Source organism: Harmonia axyridis, chromosome 5 (genome assembly GCF_914767665.1).
Source record: "Harmonia axyridis chromosome 5, icHarAxyr1.1, whole genome shotgun sequence".
Lineage (NCBI taxonomy): Eukaryota > Metazoa > Arthropoda > Insecta > Coleoptera > Coccinellidae > Harmonia > Harmonia axyridis.
The window spans coordinates 2,370,487-2,396,269 of record NC_059505.1 but is presented as its reverse complement, the minus strand read 5'-3'; the positions used below and the strand labels follow the sequence as shown (position 1 = coordinate 2,396,269).

The window sequence follows — 25,783 nt, the reverse complement described above, 5'->3', positions numbered from 1 at the left end:
TATGCATTATATTTCAAAGATGCCTTGAAATTAGATTTCAGCGAATACCTCTTTCTGTGCGCTCGTCCCCTGAACACAGCGATATATAATTTCTTCACGTGTGTGAATTTCGAATGCTGCTGTTAAGTTCGTTAATGGGTAAAATTCTATAGGAGCTCCATAAATATGTTGAAATTTTGTGTTCACTTATTTAGAACTCCACATTTACATAAAACAACCAATAACAGTTACAGTCACATCATAAAGAAAAAATATTTCTTTTGAAAAAACAACAGTTTTGTGGTCTCCAATATGTGGCTGAATAGACAAGCGCTCAAAACCTCCTGGCATCAAGTTAATGCTTATTTAATTTTTTTTATATTTGAGAATCAGTTTCATTGAATCTAGAGGATTGATATAATTCAAAAACAGATCAGTTCAAAAAATGTTCCTTCTGACATTTTTTATTAGCTTCTCCATCATCATTTTGAGTATTTCCTTTACTATTTCAATGAAGCAATTGAATGCGGAGGGTATCAATGGATTGAAAAAAATCGAGTTGAAAAATTTCAAGACAGCAGAGCATTCAATCATTTTTTTTCTTGAATTCGAAAGATTTTCACAAAAATCGATCTCTTATAATACTTTCACGTAATTATACTTTAAAAATAGCAATAAGACTTTGAGAAGTATTCGTCCCACAAATTTGAATACTAGAAAATACGTTGAAGTTCTCAATTCCAGAAGATCTGTCTCGGACTATCGAAGACACCCAGATTTTTCGTATGGACTCCTCAAGTAGGTAGTATTCAGTCTTCTCCAGGATCTTCATTGATTATTTGATTGCATTCCAAATGGCACTGGAAAAACAATTCATTTCAGATCTTTAGATTACAGGGAGGAACAGGAACGAGAGTTTTTGGGGAGATGAGTTTTCTTCAATGATTTCGTTACTTACGTAAAACAGGGAAGTTTCAATTTTGAAACAGGAACACTTCTGAATCAATGAACGTATATACCTTTTTTCTCTTTAATGACTTCTAGAAATGGAGAAAATTATGTGAGTTGACAATGAATACAATGGCCCTTATATTCCCAATGGTTCCATTTTCCTAATGATATTTTTCAAGTAAAATGATACCATTAACGTATTTAACCTAATAAAATATAGGTTGGGATTTTTTCGATTGTTTCCCAGTGTAAAGAAGATAACGGGTGTTTTTTTTCGAGGTATATAACTTGAAGTCGTCATTACTGTTCAAGATGGCGACCGATTTAACAGCTGTCAAGTGATTTATTCTCAGTTTGGTTTGGCAATTTATCATGAATAGACTCACGCCTGAACAACGCTTGCAAATAGTGCAATTTTATTTCGAAAATAATGGTTCTGTGCGGAATACGTCCATTTTATTTTGTTTAGCGATGAATCGCACTTCTGGTGGAATGGCTACGTCAACAAACAAAACTGCCGAATTTGGAGTGAAGCTAATCCTCAAGTGTATGCCGAAACACCTTTACATCCAGAAAACTGACTGTTTGGTGCGCTTTATGGACTGGTGGAATTATTGGTCCGTACTTCTTCAAAAACGATGATGGCCAGAACGTAACAGTGAATGGTGATCGGTATAGAGTCATGATAACTAACTTTTTCATTCCTGAATTGAACAACCATGATGTCCAGGAGCTGTGGTTCCAACAAGACGGCGCAACATGTCACACAGCTCGTGCCACAATCGATTTATTGAAAGACACGTTTGGCGACCGCCTAATTTCACGTTTTTGACCTGTGAATTGGCCTCCAAGATCTTGTGATTTAACACCGCTAGACTACTTTCTGTGGGGCTATGTAAAGTCATTGGTCTATGCGGATAAGCCACAAACCCTTGACCATTTGGAAGACAACATTCGCCGTGTTATTGCCGATATACGGCCACAAATGTTGGAAAAAGTCATCGAAAATTGGACGTCCAGATTGGACTACATCCGAGCCAGCCGTGGCGGTCATATGCCAGAAATCATATTCAAAATGTAATGCCACAAGATTATCTTGCGGATAAATAAAATTCATGTCAATCGAATAATCCATCGTTGTTTTATTGCAATTCAAAGTTCTATAGCTCTAAAAAAAACACCCTTTATAAGGAAATTTTGTGATTTGCATTTTGGTTTTGTTTCTCTGCTTGTCCGCAAAAGCCTCAGCTTCTAGTGCTAGTGATAGGTATGGGCTGTAGATGGTCCCATTCAAATTTCGGCTCTTCCTTCAATTAAGGATTTTCCAATAAGGGGTTTCATTTTGAATGACCTGCTATCTGGGCAGCTGTTACTTTTGGAACTGTCATCTTTTGACAATTGACAAGCAATTCAAAACTCATTGAAATTTTTAAAATTCACTATTTTTATGGTGAAATTTTTGCAGCCACCGTTCGCAAACCTTGAGCTCTTACAGTTACCGAATATAATTTGAGATAACGTCAGATGCAATTGGTAAAACGGTTCGAAAAGAAAATCAAGTCTCAGAAGAGAATGAAGGAGAATATTGGTTTCCCAAATTAGTAGATTGTTGACTCGAATGGATTCTTATAGAGTTGATGTTCTCATTTCACGCAGAAAAAAATGAGATATTCTAGTGCACAAACCAATCTTTTAGAATGGAGCATCAACTTACATCTTCTACTTGTACTCTCTTTTTACATTCAAGAGTCAATTCTGGGTACACCCATGGTTTGAAATTTGGATTTTTCTGATTTAGTTTCCATTGTTCGTAATTTTCAGCAGCCTTCTTCAATTTCGTAATGATTTTCGGTGCAAATTTCTTCGTAATTTTGTCGACTAACCAAGGGGGTAACTTGCCTCGGGGGTCTGTTTGTGTGACGTAACCGAAGGAGCAGCCATTGTCCAAGGTCCTTACAACGAAACCAGTCAAATGTGAGGTAGCTCTGGAAACATTAAAAAAAATTACAATCAAGACATACTTGGAAACGTTGGAATGGGAAGTTCTACCCCACCAGCCGTATTCACCAGAAGTTGCTCCCTCGGACAATCACTTGTTTCGATCAATGGCACACGGCCTGGATGACCAGCACTTCCGGTCTTATGAGGAAGTAAAAAATTGGATCGATTCGTAGATCGCTTCAAAAGACGACCACTTTTTTCAACTCGGGATTCGTACTGTGCCCGAATGATGGAAAAAAGAACTGGCCAGAGATGGACAATACTTTTTTATAACCAGTTTTCTACAATAAAGTCTCGAATTTCGGAAAAAACGCCGGAAGCAAAGTTGTATGTTTATGTATACCAGTATAACTTTCAAATTAGGCTTCGAATAATGAGTGGATTGACTGAATAATGTCGTCCATGAATTCTTCTTAAATTCATCTCAGTATTGAAAAATGAGCACTGTTTTTAATGTTAACTACAGACTAGGAAGTTTTGACTTCAGATTTGAGTTTAAAAGACTGAATCGAGTACGAAAATTTTATGGGAAAATTGATACCAATTTATTTGAACCAGTGCGCTGAACATCCTGATTCACGCTAGTGCTTTACGTATTTTTTAAATGTATTTCCTTGTGTAACTACCTACAATTTGTATTTCTTTATTCTCCCGAAATAATCAATGATACCAATCACTCAAAAACGTTTAGTTTACGGTTATTGCAACAACTCAATTCAATATTAATTGCTAATTGTAGGTACATACATAAATAACTCTAGTATACAACGTCAACATCATAAAAATTCTAATTGGAACCATATACCTGATAAATCCTTTTTTAGGAGGAAAATCTTTGTGTTCTACTGAATGGTTGAACATGAGTTTTTCGTCGCCCATATCTAACCAGGACCTCTGAAGAACGAAATCCCTGTTTTTCAAAGGCGTTGGACAGGATACTAGAAAATACAATAGATTGAAAATTTTGTCTTCATGGATATTAATAGATAGCTCCTTCAATCAGGCGTATTGGGTAGTTTTAATATCTGGATGGGTGACCGTTAGGATTCGCGTCTGAGCTATCTTGGATTTTTTTATTCGAAAATTGCAATTTTGAACTTAATACTCACATGCGTAGTATCCCACATCGTTGTTTGGATTGAGGTAGCCGATTTCTTCAGAAGATATCATGTGTTCGTCCCATTCTTTTCTGTAATCTGGATCGTGAAGTACATCGTACATTGTGTTGGCGGAAATGTGTTCGAAGATTGTGTGAATTTTAACCATTTTGAAGTTGCAATTTTCCGTCTGTTGAGTCCATACCTGTGAAATGACAACACATAATCTTCAAAACAAGGATCAATTAACAATGAAATTTCATGTTATTTTTGGTTCAATTCTCATTTTTCGAGTCTTTCGAAAACTATTATTTCTAAAGGGTTTTCTAGCGTATCCCGTTTTCTGGGCAGCTGTCACTTTTGTAGCTGTCATTCGACTATTGAAAATTGAGAACTATATATGTCATGACTATAATGCAAAGATACACTCTTCAACAACGCATTGAAATTGTTGAAATCCTCTACTAAATGGTGGAAACTTTGCAGTCACAGTTCGCGAAACTAAAGCAACTGTGGGTCTTTCTAAAGTAGCTCATCGTTCGGCAACTAATAGTCAAATTATTGGAAAAATTTGAGTGGTTGTAACACAATTTTATATTTTTTTATATAGGGTGTTTTTTTAGAGCTGTAGAACTTTAAATTGCAATAAAACAACGATGAATTATTCGATTGACATGAATTTTATTTATCCGCAAGATAATCTTGTGGCATTACATTCTAAATATGATTTCTGGCATATGACCGCCACGGCTGGCTCGGATGTAGTCCAATCTGTACGTCCAATTTTCGATGACTTTTTCCAACATTTGTGGCCGTTTATCGGCAATAACACGGCGAATGTTGTCTTCCAAATGGTCAAGGGTTTGTGGCTTATCCGCATAGACCAATGACTTTACATAGCCCCACAGAAAGTAGTCTAGCGGTGTTAAATCACAAGATCTTGGAGGCCAATTCACAGGTCCAAAAGGTGAAATTAGGCGGTCACCAAACGTGTCTTTCAATACATCGATTGTGGCACGATCTGTGTGACATGTTGCGCTGTCTTGTTGGAACCACAACTCCTGGACATCATGGTTGTTCAATTGAGGAATGAAAAAGTTAGTAATCATGGCTCTATACCGATCACCATTGACTATAATGTTCTGGCCATCATCGTTTTTGAAGAAGTACGGACCAATGGTTCCACCAGCCCATAAAGGGCACCAAACAGTCGGTTTTTCTGGATGTAACGGTGTTTCGACATACACTTGAGGATTAGCTTCACTCCAAATGCGGCAGTTTTGTTTGTTGACGTAGCCATTCAACCAGAATTGCGCTTCATCGCTAATGGACGTAGTGCGCGATACGTATTCCGCACAGAACCATTATTTTCGAAATAAAATTGCACTATTTGCAAACGTTGTTCAGGCGTGAGTCTATTCACAATGAATTGCCAAACCAAACTGAGAATAAATCACTTGACAGCTTTTAAATCGGTCGCCATCTCGAACAGTAATGCCAACTTAAAATTATATACCTCGAAAACAAACACCCTTCATTTCATTTCAATATTTCAATATATGGAAAGATTTAAATTGGACTACAATCTTTCCATTTTCAAGGAGTATTGTTGAAACTCTATTATAGCACAAAATCGTGATAACAAGACCTAGTTGAAATTTGTCTGAGTCAAATATAGGTGGTACATATTATTACCTTAGTCTCTTGGAATATACTGGTTCTGATATAATTGATTCCTAAACAGTGGCGACGCCACCTCTCAAGAATAGGGTGGCCAAGAATCACAGGTCCATCTAGTTTATGTTAAATTGATATTGTATTTTTTGCTCATGCAATATTTCAGGGGAGAGGGTGCAGTAATAATTCAAGGGAGCCTGGGACCCCCTTGGCCACCCTCTAACGACGTCACTGTTTCTAAATTTAGTAGTAGAATATGCATTAAGAGTTCTTTGACAATTACATTGCTTTCAATGTGGTCCGCGCCTATGAAAAGCGCAATATGACCAACTTGAGACATAAAATTTTCAAATCCCAAACGCAACCTACGTCCATGTCTTACACACCGCATATACATACACGAATCGATGACTCCTAACCTCAACACGAGATCGGCGCTGCCACACCCGAAACCAGCCGAGCGATTCCGTTCGATCTTCCCCAACCTAACCTAACATTTTCGCTCATCAAAAACAATTACAAACAAAAAGCAAGCAGTAGGTACCTACCTTAGTGTGATTCGCCTTCTCGTAAGCCAGTTTCCAGTTCGAATGGTCGTCGATTAGACTCTTCAAGATCAGGAAGTCGCTATCCTCTGCAATCTTCACCTCCCCGATCTTCATTTCCTGAAAGGTATGATAAGAATTCATGGTAAATACTAGCCGAGGAGGTTATGACGGGGAACGGGGTGAGACTGAAGGGGGCCGGGGGATTATCCCTCATATTTCGCTCATAGGGCACTAGACGAGCATGGTTATTTATTCAGAAAAGGTCACTTCGATGCGACACATCGTCGTAGTTGTGTTTATATCGCGTCCAGACATAACTACTATTGATTTTTGTTGGGAGTTGGGACGGAGGCGGTGCACGTCACTGGGGTAGACGTGCACGTGGGGGGAAGCGATAAGAAACGTCATCTTACGCGTTTTTGGTGCGCCGTGACATTTCCTCGTTTTGTTTGTCTTCTTCTCGAGCAGGAAATGCAGTTATAATAGGATACCTATTCGTTTGAAAAAAAATGAGGAAGTGAAGTCGGGCGCTTTTGAGCGCTTGTTCGTTCATGCGCCAGTTGCACTCTTAGAGATTGTATGATATTGACATGTAGGTATTATGTGGTCTCCATTTGCGCTCACGTCAGTTCTTCTGAAGGATTTTCCAATAAGAGGTTTCAATTTGATATTGAAGAGAAAACGAGTATATTTTATGTGAAATCAATGGATGTTCATTTCATTGTAACGATGGAAAACGATATCCTTGTCATGAATTTTCTATGAACATTTCGCACATTTGCGACTCTAACAGGCCAATTGAAAAGTCCCCGGTTTACCATAATAAAACACATTTTTTTTTGGCAAAATTCGATTTTATTTATAGTTGCCTTCGAGGACGATACAGCGATTATATTGATCTTCCAACATTTCGATACCATTTTTGTAGTACGATTTGTATTTCGCTTCAAAATAGGCCTTAGTTTCGGCGATTACTTCTTCAATGGCCCTAAATTTCTATTGAGCGAACATTCTTTTGATATTCGAGAACAGGAAAAAGTCGTCAGATGCCATTTTGCCATTGTTTTCATTGATTTGTGACACGGCGCATTGTCTTGATGGATCAACACCTTTTTTTCTTCAAATGGGGCCGTTTTTCAACGATTCCATCATTTAAACGATTCAATAACGCTATAAAATAATCGCTGTTGATGGTCTGGCCCTTTTGGAGGTAATCAATGAATATTATACCTTGCGCATCCCAGAAAACTGATGCTATAACCTTGTCAGCTGAATGTTGTGTTTTTCTTCGCTTTGGATTCGGTTTATCGTGTGCAGTCCACCTTAACAGACTCTCGATTGGATTCCGGGGTGAAAAGATGGAGCCATGTTTCATCCATTGTCACATATCGACGCAAAAATTCAAGTTTATTGCACTTAAACAGCTTCATATACTGCTCACAATTATAAACACGTTGCTTTTAATCGATTGTGAGCTCGCGCGGCACCCATTTTGCACACAGCTTTCTCATGTACAAATATTCGTGAATGATATGATGTACACGTTCAGATGATATCTTCACAATGTCTGCTATCTCGAATCAACTTCACTTTACGGTCATTCAAAATTATTTTGTGAACTTTTCTGATTTTATCGTCGGTGACAGCCTCTTTGGGTCGTCCACTGCGTTCTCCGTCTTCGGTGCTCATTTTACCACGTTTACCCTTAGCATGCCAATCAATGATGGTTGTTTTTCCCGTTGCAGACTTCGGAAACTCTTCATCGAGCCAAGATTTTGCTTCAACTGTTTTTTTTCCTTCAGAAGCAATATTGTATCAGCACACGATATTCATTTTTTTTCATCTTTTTTCAAATAATAAAAGTAGCTACACTCACAACGCAATATCTCACAAACTAATGGTCGGACTGCTGTCAAATTTTGACACGTATCGTTTGAAGGTTGGTACTAACTAAAAATCATATGGATTTAATACTAGCACCGTCATCTGTGCATCAGACCGAGGACTTTCCAATTGGCCTAATATGTCCTCGATAACTTTATGAACGACATCTTTAAGGTTTTGAATCGATTGTGGATCATTTGCATAGACCTCATCTTTCACGTGGTCCCAACAAAAAAAGATGTTGAATCCCAAGAACTCGGTGGCCAATTTTGATCATCTCTTAGAAAAAGACCACAGCCAGAAAACCTTTATTGTATAATTGGGTCTGTTTAATCGCTTGTGTGGCACGTAAGGGGATCGTCTTGTTGAAAATAAATATCGTTCACATCAATATCTTCCAATTCCGGCCATAAAAAAATCATTAATCAAAGCTAGGTAGCGCAATTCATTCATCGTAAAAGTAACACTCGCCTCATTTTCGAGTAAGGTCCAATCACCTGCCAGCCCAAAAACTGCACCAAACAGTGACAAGTTAAAGATGGATAGGCTTTTCAACAATCAGTTTTGGATATTCAGAGTCTTTAATGCGACAATTCTGCTTATTAACGTAGACCCCGAGATGAAAATGGACCTCATTACTGAAGATGATTTTTCATGAAAATTTGGCTCGTTTTGATAAATTTCAAGGACCCAATCAGTGAAAATACAACGTTGCTGGTGATCGACCTACTCGAGTTCTTGTGTTAACTGAAATGTAAAAGCCTTAAGATCTTAGTCTTCATGCAAAAGACGGTGTAATGTATTTTATGGAAGTTTTAATTTCTAAGATCGACGAAGAATCAACAAACCTGTGTTTTCGTCAACACTATACAGGCACAGCAGCAATCTTTTCAGTTGTTGCTCAAATTTCAACAGGAATTCAGTCACTGATTGAATGAAATGAAAAATTCGAATGAATAAGAATGTCTCCAGAAGTACCTATAGAATATGGCATGTATTGATTTTATTCAATCGTTACTAATTGTAAGTTGAGTGCAGGTACATTAATATCACTGTTACATTACTTACATTTGTTCTGTCATTAACATGCTATTAAAAATATCAATAGGTAATATCAAACTGAATACATTATCTTTTATTGCAGTCATATTCATTTAGTTTTCTATCAATTCCAAGACTCAAACATTTTGTAGTCTTCTCGGTTGTTTAGTTATGTTCTAAGAAATCTTTGTAGGTTTTGTTACTGTTTCACGGGCTTTTCAGGTTCAGTGTTACATAAAATGTAACGCTGTAAATTTTATATCGATAAATTATGCTAGAATTATCCATACCTTGAAAAATTTTGTTCTACGAAAAATTTAAAATTCCGTCATGAGAATTTTGTACCTTGTTATTGATTGAAGATTTTGAAGTTCATTTAACAGAAGAACTAAAACCGGTGGATTACCAGCAGATAACGTCGTGTCTTCGCTGATTGTTTCTTTGATTGAGTCAAATGGTTTTCATCCACGTTAATATGCAGAATTGTTGCATTTGATGTTGAAGCAAAATCTTGGCTTGATGAAAAGTTTTCGGGGTCTGCACCAAGAAAATCAACCATCATTGATTGGTATGCTAAGTTTAAATGTCGTGAAATGAGCACGTCGTCAACAGTCAGCTGGCAAGGTTATGGCATCAGTATTCTGAGGTATAATATTCATCGATTACCTCTAAAAGGGCCAGACCATCAACAGCGATTATTATATAGCGTTATTGGATCGTTTAAAGGATGAAATTTGAAGAAAAAAAAGGTGCTGTTTCATACAGACCATGCGCTGTGTCACAAATCAATAAAAACAATGGCAACATTGCATGAATTGGGCTTCGAATTGCTTCTACATCCACCGTATTCGCCAGATCTGGCCCCCAGCGACTTTTTTCTGTTCTCAGACCTCAAAAGGATGCTCGCTGGACAAAAAATGAAGAAGTAATCGCCGAAACTGAGGCTTATTTCTAAGCGAAAAACAAATCGTACTACGAAAATGGTATCGAGAAGTTGGAAGATCGCTATAATCGCTGTATCGCCCTCGAAGGAAACTATGTTGAATAATAAAATCGAATTGTGCCAAAAAAATGTGTTTTATTATGGTAGTCCGGGGATTTTTCAATTGGCCTGTTACAGCCTCAAATGTGCGAATTGGTCAATGAAAATTCCATGCAAAGGATAATATAGTGCTACAACCGTAGCTGTGTTTGCCATTTGGCTGATATCGTTTTCCATCATAATAGCATACCTTCCTCTGCACAATGAAATGAATTTTCATTGATTTGTCTAGAAACAAACCTAATCGTTTTTTCAATATCATAATGAAACCTCCTATTGGAAAACCCTATATAAAATAACAATGTATGCACAATATCAACAAAAAACACTAAGGCACTAATGTGAAATCAGGGCTCTTGAGCGCTTAATCATTCATATGTCAACTGTGCTCTTGGAGACCACATATTTACTCATTTACAGTTATATGGACTGCAAAGGTGGATTTGTCGATCGGTAATTTTATCTTCAGTTGAAATTTCGTTCGAAAAATTCCACGTGAGATGTATCCAACGTTCCCTAAACATATGTGTATATCAACAGGAGCCATTAACCCTAGAATTATTATATCTAGAGTTATTTCAAATGGTATCACTTGGGTGGCCAAGCGAAACAGACAGATGATTCAACATGTAAATTGAAATCGCGAAGTATAAGAATTTTAATTTTTCTATTGAACGAGTTGTTTAATATCCATAACTACAATATGTTATTTTCCCTTTATCGAATTGGAACAGAACGAATTTACGATTTTAATCAAGCAAATATTTCTGTGTTGATAGAGATCTTAATAAGTTATAATAACATTGATTATTCTATTGTTGCTTACAGAAAATTAAGTCTTTTACCTGCAGTTCTTGAATACGTTGGAGAACTTTATTTTCATTACGTGGGTAATCATTTCATTAGAGCCTAAAGTTATTATTTTTTTCAATTAGACATGGTCTGGCTAGATAGCGAGAGTACCTTCTATTTCAGCAGACAATCTGGTTGAATTATCGAAAAACGCATCGTATCGTGTTATTAATTCAAAAAAATCAGAACGCTTCATCATTGTTTTATATCCGATCTACTGATTTTTATACCACACAATGTAATACTCTTTACTCTAGGAATTTTTGGAAATATTTCTTCTTCAACGTTTGGGGCCAAAAAAATCAAGCCAATGTATGAATATTAACTTTGAAGTTTCATTCACACTGAAGTCTTTATTCAGAGAAGTCGTGAATAATTTTTTATACAGGGTTTTTCCTAAATTAAAGGTACAAACGAAAATTACTGATTTCTCGGAGAATTTTAATAACAAAAAGTTCTATATACATGGGCCCACCAACGCTTTGTTTTCAAGATACAGGGTGTTGAAGTTTTATTTATTCATGTTTTTTTTTTCATAGCTCCTCCCCCTCTTCGAGATATTCAACTCACATCTGGCATAGATGAAAAAATTTATAATATAATAAGTTTATAATGAGTTTTCATTATGTGATATGCCAATTTTGAATGCAAATCTATATAGGGTGGTATTTTTTCTGGAACAGTGGTAGTTTAAAAAAATGTAAAGAGAAACTATCGTCTTCTACTACTCTTTTTGGTTGGTATTTTTGTCATATCTACTACCGATTTCGAGAAAAAAATTCGAATAATTCTCTAGTAATCCTTAGGAAAATCCAAATTATTATGAAAATCCAGTTAGTGAGCCGTGATGAATAAAATAATTATAAGTTTTAGTACTTATTACCCGAATCTGTAGCGAAGATCAATGAAGATACGATAAATTGGTATTATCATCACAAAAAAGTAGGACTACAAGAAACACCCTGTATCTCGAAAACAAAACATTTGCCGCGTTAATATGATACTCATAAAGTTTTACCGTTTCAGAGATATAGATGAGAGTTTGAATGGGACATCCCATATAAGACTCGATTACAATTATACAATAGGCACAAAATGAATTAAATTTCCAAATACATGAAAAATATTCATATATAGGGTGTCCCATCAAAAGAAGTCCAGGGAAAAATCAGTGGACGAAGGAACATTGGTAGACCCCGTATGTCCTGGCTTAAGAACCTGAGGGACTGGTTTAACTGTAGTAGTGTTCAATTGTTCAGGGCTGCAGTCAACAGGGTCCGGATTGCTGTGATGATAGCTAACCTCCGATAGGAGATGCATTGCAAGAAGAAGAATCAAAAGAATGAAGTCGAAAACTCAATATCTTTGAAATGGATGACGTTTTTAAAAAACCGTTGAAAAATAAAGGGTGTTCCATTTAAAAACACCAACTCTCTACCTATATCTCTAAAACGCTGATAATTGATTTCTATAATCTACAATGAGTATCATATAAACCATAAAAATTACTGAAAAAAACGTTTTTAAGTTTTTCGAAAATCTCTAACGAAAACCAAAATATGGGGAAATATTTGAAATAGCAATTTTTCAGAAACTCCCTGTAACTCAAGAACGGAGCTAGATATTTAGGATCTACTTTCTGATATCTCATTATTTGGAAAAAAGAGATGAGAGTTCTCGAGATGCTTTCAGTGAATTTGGGACACCCTGTACATTGGGTTTTTTTTTCTGATTGAGATATTTCTCCTTGCTTGAATGGATTTCCGTCAATATGAAACAAGTTGAAATGTTGCACTCGATCGGAATCTACTTTTATATGACTTCAATCATAAATATTCGAATATAGCTCATTTCAAATTCCGCATTTTCTTAAAAGGTTTAGTTCAGATAGGTTTTATTGTGAGGTATTTTGTAGACTTTATGTTGGATAGATAAGTTTATAGACGCCATAAAAAGCAGGAAAATGCTCTACTATCGATAATATTGTTTTTATAGATAGGTATCTATACGTATGTGATTTTAAATTTCGATCATTTCAATCGAAATTAGATGAATATCTCCACTTCATGATGTTTCTGAAAAAACAGCGGAACATCTCGAACAAAAATATAATTTACGAATTCCTTTTTGAACAAATTCAATAAATAACAACGAAGATACTGAATCAAAGGATGATAAATCAGGAGTATATAAGTTAACCTGTAATAATTGCCAAAGAGTTAATATTGAACAAACAGAAAGATTTTTTCAAATTAAAATTGAAGAACTTCTAAAAAGTTTCTTTGGCAGCAAGAATAATTCTCAATATTCCAATCGCTGATAAGTAATAGAACAAACGTTCAACCATGATTTCGAAATTATAAATATCGAAAATTAATGTTATGGTTTAACATTCCTAGAAGCTCCAGAAATAAATAGGTAACAAAAAAAATTGTGGAAATTCGCCGCTTTCAAATATCTTTCTGTTTATCATGAATTGTTGAAATTTCTAATATCCCTTGTTAATAACACGTATCTACCACCATATATCTATATTTCGTTTTAAAAGTTCTGCAGTTACTCAAAATGTAAAATCTGAAAATACTCACATGTGCCTAAGTATTAGTCCAAATAAATCAAAAACGAAATTCCTTCAAACTTTTTTTCTCGATATTTCCAAACTTGTTCACTTTTCGCCGACGAACTCTCAAAAAAGTTTCGCGCATAAAATCAGATTAAAAAAAATGCGATAAGATTAAACTCTGTCTGGCCGCTCGTAGCAATACATTCGAACGTTGTCCATCACCCATTTCACCTGAACACACCGAAGAGCACCACCAGACCGACTGCTGTAAGTGAACTTTTACGAATTGAAAATGACGTTCCAAACTCAATTGACAGATCAATATTATTGACCTCGATCCGATTGACAATTTGTCGATTGGACATCAACAAATCTGAAGTGATAATGTCGTTTTATAAGACCGCTGTCCTATATCTAAATTCTGAATTAGGGAGGTCTATAAAGTATTGGTTAGATGGACAGAGGTGAGACTTAGCTTATGTTGAAATTACTTCTCCTTATCTGTAGGTGGACGTCATTAGTTCTATTGCTTCTGATAAGAACTGTATTCGAATAAGCCAGAACAACAGAGCAGGTATATTTGCTTGATGTGTTGATTAATAACTGGAATTTGTGGTATCGGTAATTAAGAAAATGGATTTGGTATATTAATTATATTTTTGGATGTATGGAAATCCCTCCAATCATTCCTCTACGTGAAATGAAGCTATATTTATTGTTTTAATGGTTTGTTGACTTGTGGGTGAGAAATAACTAATAGTACGAATGTTTCGAACAAAATGAAGATAATTGCACTATTTGTGTGATACAGGGTGTTCTACCATTGCTCTATTATGGTTAAGCGCTGAAATTTTATTTATTTATTTGAGCTACATTATAAATTGTTTGGAAACACACTGGAGGTGTAAATGTCCAAACTCATGCTTTTTCTTATAGAACACCCTGTTTTTTATTGAATTTTCAGATGGCATGGAATAAAAGAACCAAAGTTTGTTCTAATGCTTTAAACTTAGCGTATTTGAGAAATTTCCGATTCTTCATAAATTGAAGGATTTTTGGAAAATCCTAATAACTTCGAAATGAATTTATTCATTCGAATGAGATTTTGAAAGTGAATGTTAGAAAAACGGAGGTGAGTACTGACTTTTCGATATTCATTCAGACTTTACTGTGTGTTCAAAATGAGACGATGCTTATTCAAATGTTTATATCGGTCTTATTCAAAATGGTACACCCTGTATTACATTTTGTTATTAAGTAGCACTCTATTATCTTCGAAAAGTCCTCTACCTGAGATGAAAATATTATGCCAATTGAAAAGTCCCCAGTCTGATGCACAGATGGCGGTGCTAGTATCAAATCCATATAGTTAGTACTAACCTTCAATCGATACGTGTCAAAATTTGACAGCAGTTCGACCAATAGTTCGTGAGATATTGCGTTGTGAGTGTAACTATTTTTGTTATTTGAAAAAATATGGAAAAAAAGAATTTCGTGTGCTTATAAAATATTGCTCTTTGAAGGGAAAAAATACAATCGAAGCATGATTGGTATGCTAAGCTTGAACGTGGTGAAAATTGAAAAGGTTCAAAAATAATTTTGAATGACCGTAAAGTGAAGTTGATCGAGATAGCAGACATTGTGAAGATATAATCTGAAAGTGTAAATCATATCATTCACGAATATATTTGTACATGAGAAAGATGTGTGCAAAATGGTTGCCGCGCGAGCTCACAATCGATTAGAAGCAACGTGTTAATACTTCTGAGCAGTGTATGAAGCTGTTTATGAGCAATAAACCTGAATTTTTGCGTCGATATATGATAATGAATGAAACATGGCTCCATCATTTCACTCCGGAGTCCAATCGACAATCAGCTGAATGGACTGCACACGATGAACCGAATCCAAAGCTAGGAAAAACACAACAGTCAGCTGGCAAGGTTATGGCATCAGTATTCTGGGATGCGCAAGGAATAATATTCAATGATTACCTCCAAAAGGCCAGACCATCAACAGCGATTATTATATTGCTTTATTTAATCGTTTGAAGGATTACATCGTTAAAAACGGCCCCATTTGGAGAAAAAAAAGTACTGTTTCATCAAGACAATGCGCCGTGTCACCAAACCAATGAAAACAATGGCAAAATTGAATGAATTGGGCTTCGAATTGCTTCTGCATCCACCGTATTCCCCAGATCTGGCCCCCTGCCATTTTTTCCTGTTCTCAGACGTCAAGAATGCTCGCTGGAAAAAAATTCAGTGCCAATGAAGAAGTTATCGCCGAAATTGAGGCCTTTTTGAAGCGAAGGACAGATCTTCCTACACAAACGGTATCGAAAAGTTGTAAGATCGCTATAATCGCTGTATCGTCCTCGAAGGCAACTGAATTTTGCCAATAAAATGTGTCTGGTAGACCGGGGACTTTTTACTTGGCCTGTTAAAATAATGACTGTGCCATTTGGAATAAAACTGATATTAACCTCGTAGAGTTCTCCATGATCATCAAAATGTCAGTACTTACCTCAGTCCTTCTGGTATTCCCACTTAAAATCTCATTTGAATGAATTCATTCATTTCGAAGGTAGTAGACAATTTATCAAAAATCGAAACATCTCAAAAACGATTTTAAGCATATGGAACTTTGAGCAAACTGGGGTTAATTTATTCCATACAATCTGAAAATTCAATAAAAACAGAGTGTTCCATAAGAAAAACTTTTTTGATACAGCCTGTGTATTTCCAAACAATTTGAAAATGCAGCTTTAATGGAGTCGCCATAATAGAGCATCGTCAATGATGGAATGTAAAATGTTGATTGAATTCGACAAAAAAATCATTCGTTCTTATATGTGGGAATTTTAAATCATCACTTAAACAATATAATCAAATTTCTAGAATATATAATAATAACCTGTATTCCTAATGATAGTTGAAACATGTGGAAATGATGGATATTCTCTCAATAATTCCCGAATTGCTTTTGTTTTCGATTCAACTGGTGTACTATTAATGACGTCTATGAAATTGTTATTGCAAACAATCAAGTAATGTTTATTTCCACTTATGATGAAATAAACAAAAAGTGTAGAAGATTTATTGTACCAAGAAAACTAGTGACTGTTTATATTTTGGTTTTCACAAAACCGTGCGAATATTGGGTACAACGTTTGATGATATGAATGTTTATGAACTGTATATCTTCCAAAGTTCTGAGAATAGATCATAGAAAGTGAAACCCTGAGAATGAAAAACATTGCATCATGTTAGTGGAGATTCACATTTGTGGAATTACTTTATTTTATTTTATTTAAATGATGAAGCGATCATTTTGGAGAACGAGCGCTCAAAAATTCATAACACCGAAACATTCGAAGTTAGAAACTTACGTCAAAAATATCTACCTGGTTTATATGATTCAACCGAGATTTGTTTAATTTTCCATAATGTTGAATTTTAGGAATTAATCTCGAAATTTAATTTCCTTTGAATGATATGAATCAGTGCACTATAGTCTCAGATGAGATTTAAAATATTACAACTATTTTCAGTTGAATATCTTGCACAGCTTATTTCTTTCTGATGGTTCAGAAGGTTTGAATTTTCGGAAATCTAATAGGCCCGAATTGAACAACGAGGTACTTTATTTATTTTTGATTTTTTCTGTAAGTTGAGTTATTATTGAGGCAGAAAAAAATTTTTGAAAATTTTTCACTCAAAACCAAAGAACGATTTCGTGACCATTAGGATTTTTCGTTTTGAATTGGTGCTTTTGATTTAGAAATTTAATTTCTCTAATTTTGTGGCAAATATATTTGTACGGGAATATCTCAGTTACACACAGATTTCATGGTTATATTTCATCAGTATATGTTGGTACTCGAAACTCTCCTGTCACTTTTTTGTCTATTACCTGTCAAATTTGTGATACAGAAAACAGTTCAACCAACCAACATTTTTCAATACAAAAATCACTAAACGATATTTATGGAAATATTTCATTAATTTCAACAAAAATTCAATGAATTGGAGAAAATATTTTATAATACTCGTACATTCAAAAACTCATGGAATAATATTAACGCCTTTTAAACTTGTATTATAAATTACTATTTCATCATATCATAATAAGAAATCGAATTTTAATAATGCGTTATTTGTTGTAATCGATGTTTTTTTGGACATCGGCGTAACTTCAAAAGAACAATCAACCTTTTTGTGTATGTTTATATGGAATTTAATTTTGTCATTTGATACGTATGTAAGCCAACATTTCCTAACACTCGAGAACATCTCTAAACTGATTAAAGTTTCATAATACTCTGATTATCATCACGACGATTCTAACTCAATAATAACCTAGTGAGGTCACAATATCAATACTCTGAGTACACTCGAATTTATACGATTGAAAAGTGTGTGTGCAATTTTGACATTCACGAGTTATCCAATTCTATTCCAGACAGAAAATCATGGATAATCCAGACCTCAAAATCAAAATCGCGGAATGGCTGCTCTGGGACAAGAACGAAAATACTCTAGAAGAGATTAAAAATATGATTTCCGAGAATGATCACGAAAAGTTGTCGAACTTGCTGTTGAACAGGCTGAAATTTGGGACAGCAGGTCTCAGAGGAAAGATGCAGGCAGGTTATGCAGGTATGAACGATCTGGTCATTATACAAACAGGTCAAGGCTTGTTGAAGCATTTGGAGAAGAGCGAGAAAAGCCTGCTGGAAACAAACGGAATCGTTATAGGTTATGATGGAAGACACAACAGTAAAAGGTATGAGTAATTTTTTTAACGTATGTAGGATTTGTGTCACGCAAATTTGGTTAGGTTGGTTAATTCAGATAAGGCGTAGACTGTACTTAATAGGACGATTTAGCGATAAGGAAACTTACTATATTGATATTTCGTGTAAAAACGGAAACAATTAGTATTTTATCGCGATGCTACTACCAATATGGGGTATTTCTTATCTATTCAGAAAAGTGGAGTAGTTGATTTAGCAATGGCATAAGATAACTGATGTTTTTAGACCAAGGTGACATGAACGTGTTAAATTGAGTTTCCCACATTATGAAAACATTATTCTTGTGATATGTCGGTAGCGGAAAAAAACGTATTTATTTTGAATTGTTCATTTTATCTGGGAATAAACTTTTGGAAATGGAAAAAATTGACACTTTCACTCCATCAGTAGCAGATTGGATGAGTTTCTTAGTAGGCTTTTTTTCGATATTCCTTTAGAAGTTTTTATGGTTATGATGACACGATGAAGAAAACATTTTGCACGAAACTTGAAATCATTATTCTAAATGAAGGTATTCCAATCAGGGGTTTCATTTTTAATAGACCTATCTTTTGACATTTGTGAGTAAAAACTACACCATAACCTACTAAAAATAGAACGCATTGAAACTTTCAAAATTCACTAAAAAAATTGTGGAAATAAGCTGAAAAGCATCTTCTCAGCCGCATTACTAAAGAACATCTGAGAATATGTCTTCTGTAGTCTGTAGTGTTGACATAGATTCAGGTTTATCGATTCCTCATCAATCTTGGGAATTAGTCATTCCATGAACTACATAACACAGTATTTTGCATAAAGACTTAAGGCTTTTAAAGTTCATTTGACAAAAGAACTCAAGTCGGTCGATCACCAGCAATGTCATATCTTCGCTGATTGGGTTCTTGAAATTCATCAAAATGATCTGGATTTTCATCGAAAAATCATCAGTGATGTGATGAGGCTCATTTTCCATTGGAGGCTACGTTAATAAGAAGAATTTGGGGCTTGGAAATCCAAGAATGATTGTTGAAAAGTCTCTTCATCCAAGTTAAGGCTTGTGCAACTTTAACGGTAAATGTATTGCTCTACCTAGCTATGATTAATAATTTGTATAGCAAAAATTGAAAGATGTTGATGTGGACGACGATCATTTTCAATAACACGGCGCTAGGTATCACACTCTCAATGAAACGATCGCAATTATGCAAGAATAGTAAAAAAACCAATAATACTAATAAACAGTTACCACACAGAGATAATACTGCTTTTACAACCCTTTCTCTATATATAAAAATTTGATTTCGCTCTTTCTTTACAGATGGGCAGAAATAACAGCAACTATATTCGTACAAGCAGGATACAGAGCCAGGCTATTCGGCAATCTAGTTCCAACACCTTACGTCCCATTTTCTGTTAGAAAATACAACTGTGCCATAGGGATCATGATAACAGCATCCCATAATCCCAAAGAAGACAACGGTTACAAGGTAGGTACGAAAGAAAAACCAATATTACAATTTTCGGTTTAATATTCTCTTAGAAAAACTCTCCTCAATGTAGATAGATTGTCAGAGCTTGCAGATTGTAGTTTTGAAGGGGGTTTCATTGCATCGTGTCCTTATAGTTTGAAAGGAAAATAATATAACGGCATGCAGACAATATTCCAATTCCGGACTCGAACCTGCAACCTCCGAATCACTAGTCCAGCGCTCCATCAACTGAGCTACCGAAGAAGTTGAAAGTTCCAACCGCACTCGAGGAACCACTTCTCCCAGAATCAAATGTTAGTAGTATTGTATACCTCACAAAGCATATAGTTCACAATGGTTTTGGAAAGGTTGAAGATGTTGGAAAGGAACTCATTCAGAATCAGTGATCATCACGATTCTATTTACCTTTTCTCTCACGTTGTCAACATATAGCGACTATTAGTCTATTGTACACCATCAGAGCTGTTCTTTCCATTGGACATCGTAGTCTACAGCTCGCTCTCCAGTTCTAACGAACTCCAGTATCTGGAATGGCTTCGAGGAGATTATTTTATCCGAAGAAGAATTGCTCTGTCTGAAAAGACAGAGCTATCAAAGCTATCATTAATTCAGAATATTTAAGTCAGAAGATCTTTCACAAGAACTTTGTTTCCTTGTCTTATATTCTATTATCCTATTTTTCAATTCTATGATCTTTCAGGTGTATGCTTCTAACGGCGCTCAAATACTGAGCCCCAACGATAAATACATCCAAGAACACATCAAGGGGCATTTAGAACCTTGGCCGAATTCCTGGGAAACCCATATCATCCAGAATAACGAGCTGATCATAGATCCTCTTGAAGAAGTGGCGCAGGACTACACGCAGCGCGTAAAAGCCAGCATACTCCCTGAACATCTAGAATTGAATAAGAAATTTAGTCATATGTACACGTATACTCCGATGCATGGTGTTGGTTACAATTATGTTAAACGAGCTCTAGATGCAATCAATATCAGATTTAAGGCAACACCGGAGCAGAAAGATCCTCATCCTGACTTTCCGACAGTGGTGTAAGTGAGTTCTTTGAAGTTTCTCAAAGATTGAGTTTTATATTTTGGTGTTCTAATATAGTTGGGTTTCTCGTGAGTAGTCAGACTACAACTTTTTTGTTTGTTTCAGATATCCAAATCCAGAGGAAGGAGCCAGTTGTCTTGATCTCTCTTTCAAACTTGCAGAAAAAATTGGCAGCACAATAATAATAGCTAATGACCCGGACGCGGATAGAATGGCATGTGCAGAAAAAGATAGGTTTGTAGAACGATATACCTTGAGGGATTTGTTCAGTGGTTCTCTCCTGACTCTTCTAGGTCTTCTGTGAAACCTCTCAGAAGCTTAGTGAGAGTTAAGAAAACCTGTTGTGTTCTGTGCAGGCTTTCTTAAAACCTTTCCAAAGTCACTAGACTAGCAGTTGAATGAAGGGTTATTTATTTTGTGGTTCCGGAAGTAGACGTAAATAAAACACACTTTCATTTAGAATATCTATCAGATTTTTATTCGAATATAATGCTTGGACTTTGCCTTGATCCTCGTGCGGCAATTTTCGATGACACTCTGGCTCATTTCGGGCATTATCTCACCAATAACTTAACGGATGTTGGTTTCCAGATCATCAATAGGCATAAACGTGATCCTTCGCATAATCCCACAAAAAAATCTAAAGGCGATAAATGACAAGATCTTGGTGGCCAATTCACAAACGAGAACTCACGCGTCTTGGGACTTTTTTTGCGATAAAGCCAAGATGCGTTCTATTGTGTGGCTTGTTGCACCATCTTGCTGGAACCACATTTCTTCCTATTCCATATCACGTATTTCAGGCCAAAAACATCGATTATCATTCAGCTATAGCGATGAAAATCGTCGGTTTGAGTGACTCCTTCTTCACTTTCAAATAATTATGAGCCAATCACTACACCAGATCAAATTGCACTCCATACAGTGACTTTTTGTGGATGTAATGGTCTTCCAGCAAGTATAGGGTGTTTTTTTTTCGAGGTATATAACTTTGAGTTGGCATTACTGTTCAAGATGGCGACCGATTTAACACTTGTCGCACTACGTCCATTTTATTTAGCGATAAAGCGCACTTCTGGTTGAATGGCTACGTCAACAAACAAAACTGCCGCATTTGGAGTGAAGCTAATCCTCAAGTGTATGTCGAAACACCGTTACAACCAGAAAAACTGACTGTTTGGTGCGCTTTATGGGCTGGTGGAATCATTGGTCCGTACTTCTTCAAAAAGGATTATGGTCAGAACGTTACAGTCAATGGTGATCGGTATAGAGCCATGATTACTAACTTTTTCATTCCTGAATTGAACAACCATGATGTCCAGGAGCTGTGGTTCCAACAAGACGGCGCAACATGTCACACATCAGCTCGTGCCACAATCGATTTATTGAAAGACACGTTTGGTGACCGCCTAATTTCACGTTTTGGACCTGTGAATCGGCCTCCAAGATCTTGTGATTTAACACCGCTAGACTACTTTCTGTGGGGCTATGTAAAGTCATCGGTCTATGCGGATAAGCCACAAACCCTTGACCATTTGGAAGACAACATTCGCCGTGTTATTGCCGATATACGGCCACAAATGTTGGAAACAGTCATCGAAAATTGGACGTCCAGATTGGACTACATCCGAGCCAGCCGTGGTGGTTATTATTTTAACTAAGATCCAGATACTTTTTGGATCTCGCAGTGTCAAGGTTTCGAAGAAACTTTTTGGAATGATCCAACCCTGGAAGATTCCGCCAGAGTGTTTCTCTTCCGGTTTTTTACTTCTCCTGGAACTATTTCTTGTATGTACATTTGCTTATCCCACAGAAAGGTTCATACGGTGACGTTTTAAGGATGTAATGATCCCTCAGCAGTTTAATGAGATTTTTCACTGTCCCATATTCGACAATTTCACTTGTTTACATAGTCACAGAGTTAAAAATGAGCTTTTCCCCCGAAGAAAATTCGTTGCTAGACATCCTCATTCAAAAATTGTTCAATTACCATTAATTTTTCAGTAAAACCGGGAAATGGAAAATTTTCACTGGCAATGAGCTTGGGGCTCTACTTGGCTGGTGGTTACTTCAGTGCTTCAAATCAAATAACCCTAAAGTTCCCATGAATGATGTTTATATGGTATCGAGTACTGTGAGTTCGATGATTTTGAAAACGATGGCAGCCAAAGAAGGCTTCAATTTTGTTGATACTCTCACTGGTTTCAAATGGATAGGTCAGTACAATTAGCGAATTATTTTGAATAGCCTTGAAACATATTTATATCTGGTTACACTCATTTGGATTAATCCAAATGTTTATTCAATGGTATATTTAATATTATTTCTTCCTGTGTTGAATTTTCAAATTATTTTCACAGGAAATAAGGCCTTAGAACTGACGAAACAAGGAAAATACGTCATATTCGGATTCGAAGAAGCCATAGGATACATGTGTGGTCTGCAAGTCATCGACAAAGACGGAGTTAGCGCTGCATGTCACATGACCACTTTCGGAAACTTCTTGAAGAGCCAGAAGAAGACGCTTCAGGATAAACTAGATGAAATTTATAGCACATATGGATATCACGTGTCATTGAATTCGTACTATATATGTTATTATTCTCATGTGATTCAATCTATATTTGACAGAATAAGGAATTATACAGGACCTAAGATGGTAAGTATTTACATATAGAATCTTTCTCTTCTACTAGAAAACTATCATTTTTCTATCACAAAAAGCTAGTAATAAGTGGTGATATTATACAGGGTGACATTAAATTCTACTATAGATTCCTCTCACTTTTTTCATTGGCCATTTTGTCCGATTCGTTTCAGAACCAATCGGAATTTCTATGAATTATATTATACAGAGTGAGTCTTTGACTTCTACATATATTTCAACCGAAGATTTCTGAGGTCAAAGGAAACACTTTTCACCTTCACCATTTTTCCGATTCGGCTCGGTTGAAAGATACAGGCTGTTGAAAATCCATACAAAAATGTAAATTTTAGTTATATCTCAGAAATGGAATGGAAGCGGAAAAAATGAAAATAAAATTTCATCAAAGTACGGTCAACTCCAGAATACCTGCTATAATAAGTGAGAAACAAAATCGAATCGCAAAAAATAGTAAAGGAAAAAAGTGTTTCTTTTGAATTCAGAACTTCACCTAGCTTTTCTTACATGGACGATGTGGTCAAGCAATTGGATTTTTTTTTGCAAATTGGTATATTGTTGTCGAAGAAAACTTAAAGGAATAGGCAAGATTAACAGGGCCAGTTAAGTCCTAAAAAGAAGCACAAACTCTTTTCATTGGTCCAGAACCTTCCTTGGTATAGGTCAAAGTACCTTTCAGAAAAAGTTTCAGGAGTAGGACCAAAAGAGAAACACTCTGGTGGAATCTTCCTGGGTTGGATATTCCAAAGAGTTTCTTTGAAACTGCGAGATTCTAGAAGTGTCCGGATCTTAACAAGAATATGCTTACACGTCCTGACTGGATTCCTTACAGGGCATTGTCTCTCAGGAAGCACCTCATGAGAATGAGTTTAGCAGAAAACGACGAGTGCAGATTCTGTAGGGAGGAGGAAAAAACTCCGGATCATCTGGTGATGGAATGCCTCGCCATCGCTAGCCAACGCAAAAAATGCTTTGGACAAGAGACTTGTGAAAGCCATCCCAGATACTGGAGTTCCTTAGAACATTATAACTGGAGGGTCTAGCTGTAGACTACGATGGCCAATGGCAGGAAGAGCTCTGATGGGGAACAATAGACCATAAGGTTTATGGTTTAATTTGAATCTAATCCAATCTTGGCGACCGTAGGTTTTGGTTTTCATTTGTTGAATTCCGTCTTTAAAACCCTCTATGTACTATTGTCAGCTTCTGAATAAACTATTCCTTATTATAATGTCAGTATATCTTCTGAGAATACTAAAACACAGATTATGATTCTAAGCTCACTGTTTTCGGGATTTTGGTTTTGTCGGTTTTTCATCTGACGACCCTGACATTTCGCTTACAACTCTGATAAGCATCTTCAGAGGCTTCTAGTTCATAGACTTGGCGCTGGATATTTCCGATCTGTTCGATGTTAAATTTTCCTTTTCATATTCCTGTAAAGTATTCATTAAATAAACATATTATCCATTCTCATTATAGTATCCCAAAAGTGTTAAGAATGGCGAATATACAATCAAAAATATAAGGGATTTAACTACAGGGTACGATGATGCACAGGCAGATAAGAAAGCAATCCTTCCCGTGGACCCATCTAGTCAAATGATAACGTTTTACTTCACCAATGGTTTGGTTGTTACACTTAGGACCAGTGGTACTGAGCCAAAGATTAAATATTACACAGAAATGTGTGCACCACCTGAACAGACGTGAGTAAAATGAAAATTGCATTGATAACTATAATATTTTGAATATCTCTAATGGTATATTCAATGAAAATTATGTATTTCAGGGATAGGGAGAAAATAGTTGCTACTATGACAGAGCAAGTAGAAGCAGTAATTAGAGAATTTCTGGAACCTGAGAAAAGGAATTTGATTCGAAGAAGTTCGTGAGCAGTTTGAAGATTTTTAGAAGTATTGATACTCCATTGAAGTTGTGATAAATCATTCCGTATAAGTATATGTATATCTATAATACATATTCGAGTTGAATAGATATTACTGCATTATGCAAAATGAGGATGTTTAAGATCATATTGATATTTTTCTTGATATTATAAAATTTTTGTTGTTCCCGAGAAAAAATGGAATCGAATTAAAATTGTATATTGAATTCAACAAATAAAAATTTAATTTTGA

General features: G+C 35.9%; 2 protein-coding genes across 8 annotated transcripts; one reads left to right on the top strand and one right to left on the bottom strand.

Annotated features, from left to right (window-relative positions):
• Positions 1-559: 559 nt before the first annotated feature.
• On the bottom strand, positions 560-16,593 carry LOC123679715 (START domain-containing protein 10-like). 4 transcript variants are annotated; one of them, XM_045617134.1, is made up of 7 exons: positions 16,552-16,593; positions 6,254-6,370; positions 4,041-4,233; positions 3,737-3,869; positions 2,645-2,915; positions 938-1,019; positions 560-839 (listed from the first exon to the last, which is right to left on the bottom strand). In XM_045617134.1, the coding sequence occupies exons 1-6, from the start codon at positions 16,576-16,578 to the stop codon at positions 954-956; spliced, it is 807 nt and encodes a 268-aa protein (XP_045473090.1). In that variant the 5' UTR covers positions 16,579-16,593; the 3' UTR covers positions 560-839; positions 938-953. The 4 variants fall into 4 exon arrangements, with proteins under 4 accessions (XP_045473090.1, XP_045473094.1, XP_045473092.1 ...); XM_045617138.1 differs by lacking the exon at positions 16,552-16,593 and adding an exon at positions 13,661-13,797; XM_045617136.1 differs by lacking the exon at positions 938-1,019.
• On the top strand, positions 6,234-25,783 carry LOC123679712 (phosphoglucomutase-2). Of its 4 annotated transcripts, none has more exons than XM_045617129.1 (9): positions 6,234-6,377; positions 18,100-18,423; positions 19,752-19,920; positions 20,624-20,976; positions 21,086-21,214; positions 22,985-23,196; positions 23,341-23,639; positions 25,125-25,351; positions 25,435-25,783. In XM_045617129.1, exons 2-9 carry the CDS (start codon positions 18,110-18,112, stop codon positions 25,535-25,537), a joined length of 1,806 nt encoding a protein of 601 aa, XP_045473085.1. In that variant the 5' UTR covers positions 6,234-6,377; positions 18,100-18,109; the 3' UTR covers positions 25,538-25,783. The 4 variants fall into 4 exon arrangements, with proteins under 4 accessions (XP_045473085.1, XP_045473086.1, XP_045473084.1 ...); XM_045617130.1 differs by lacking the exon at positions 6,234-6,377 and adding an exon at positions 13,763-13,902; XM_045617128.1 differs by lacking the exon at positions 6,234-6,377 and adding an exon at positions 13,967-14,099.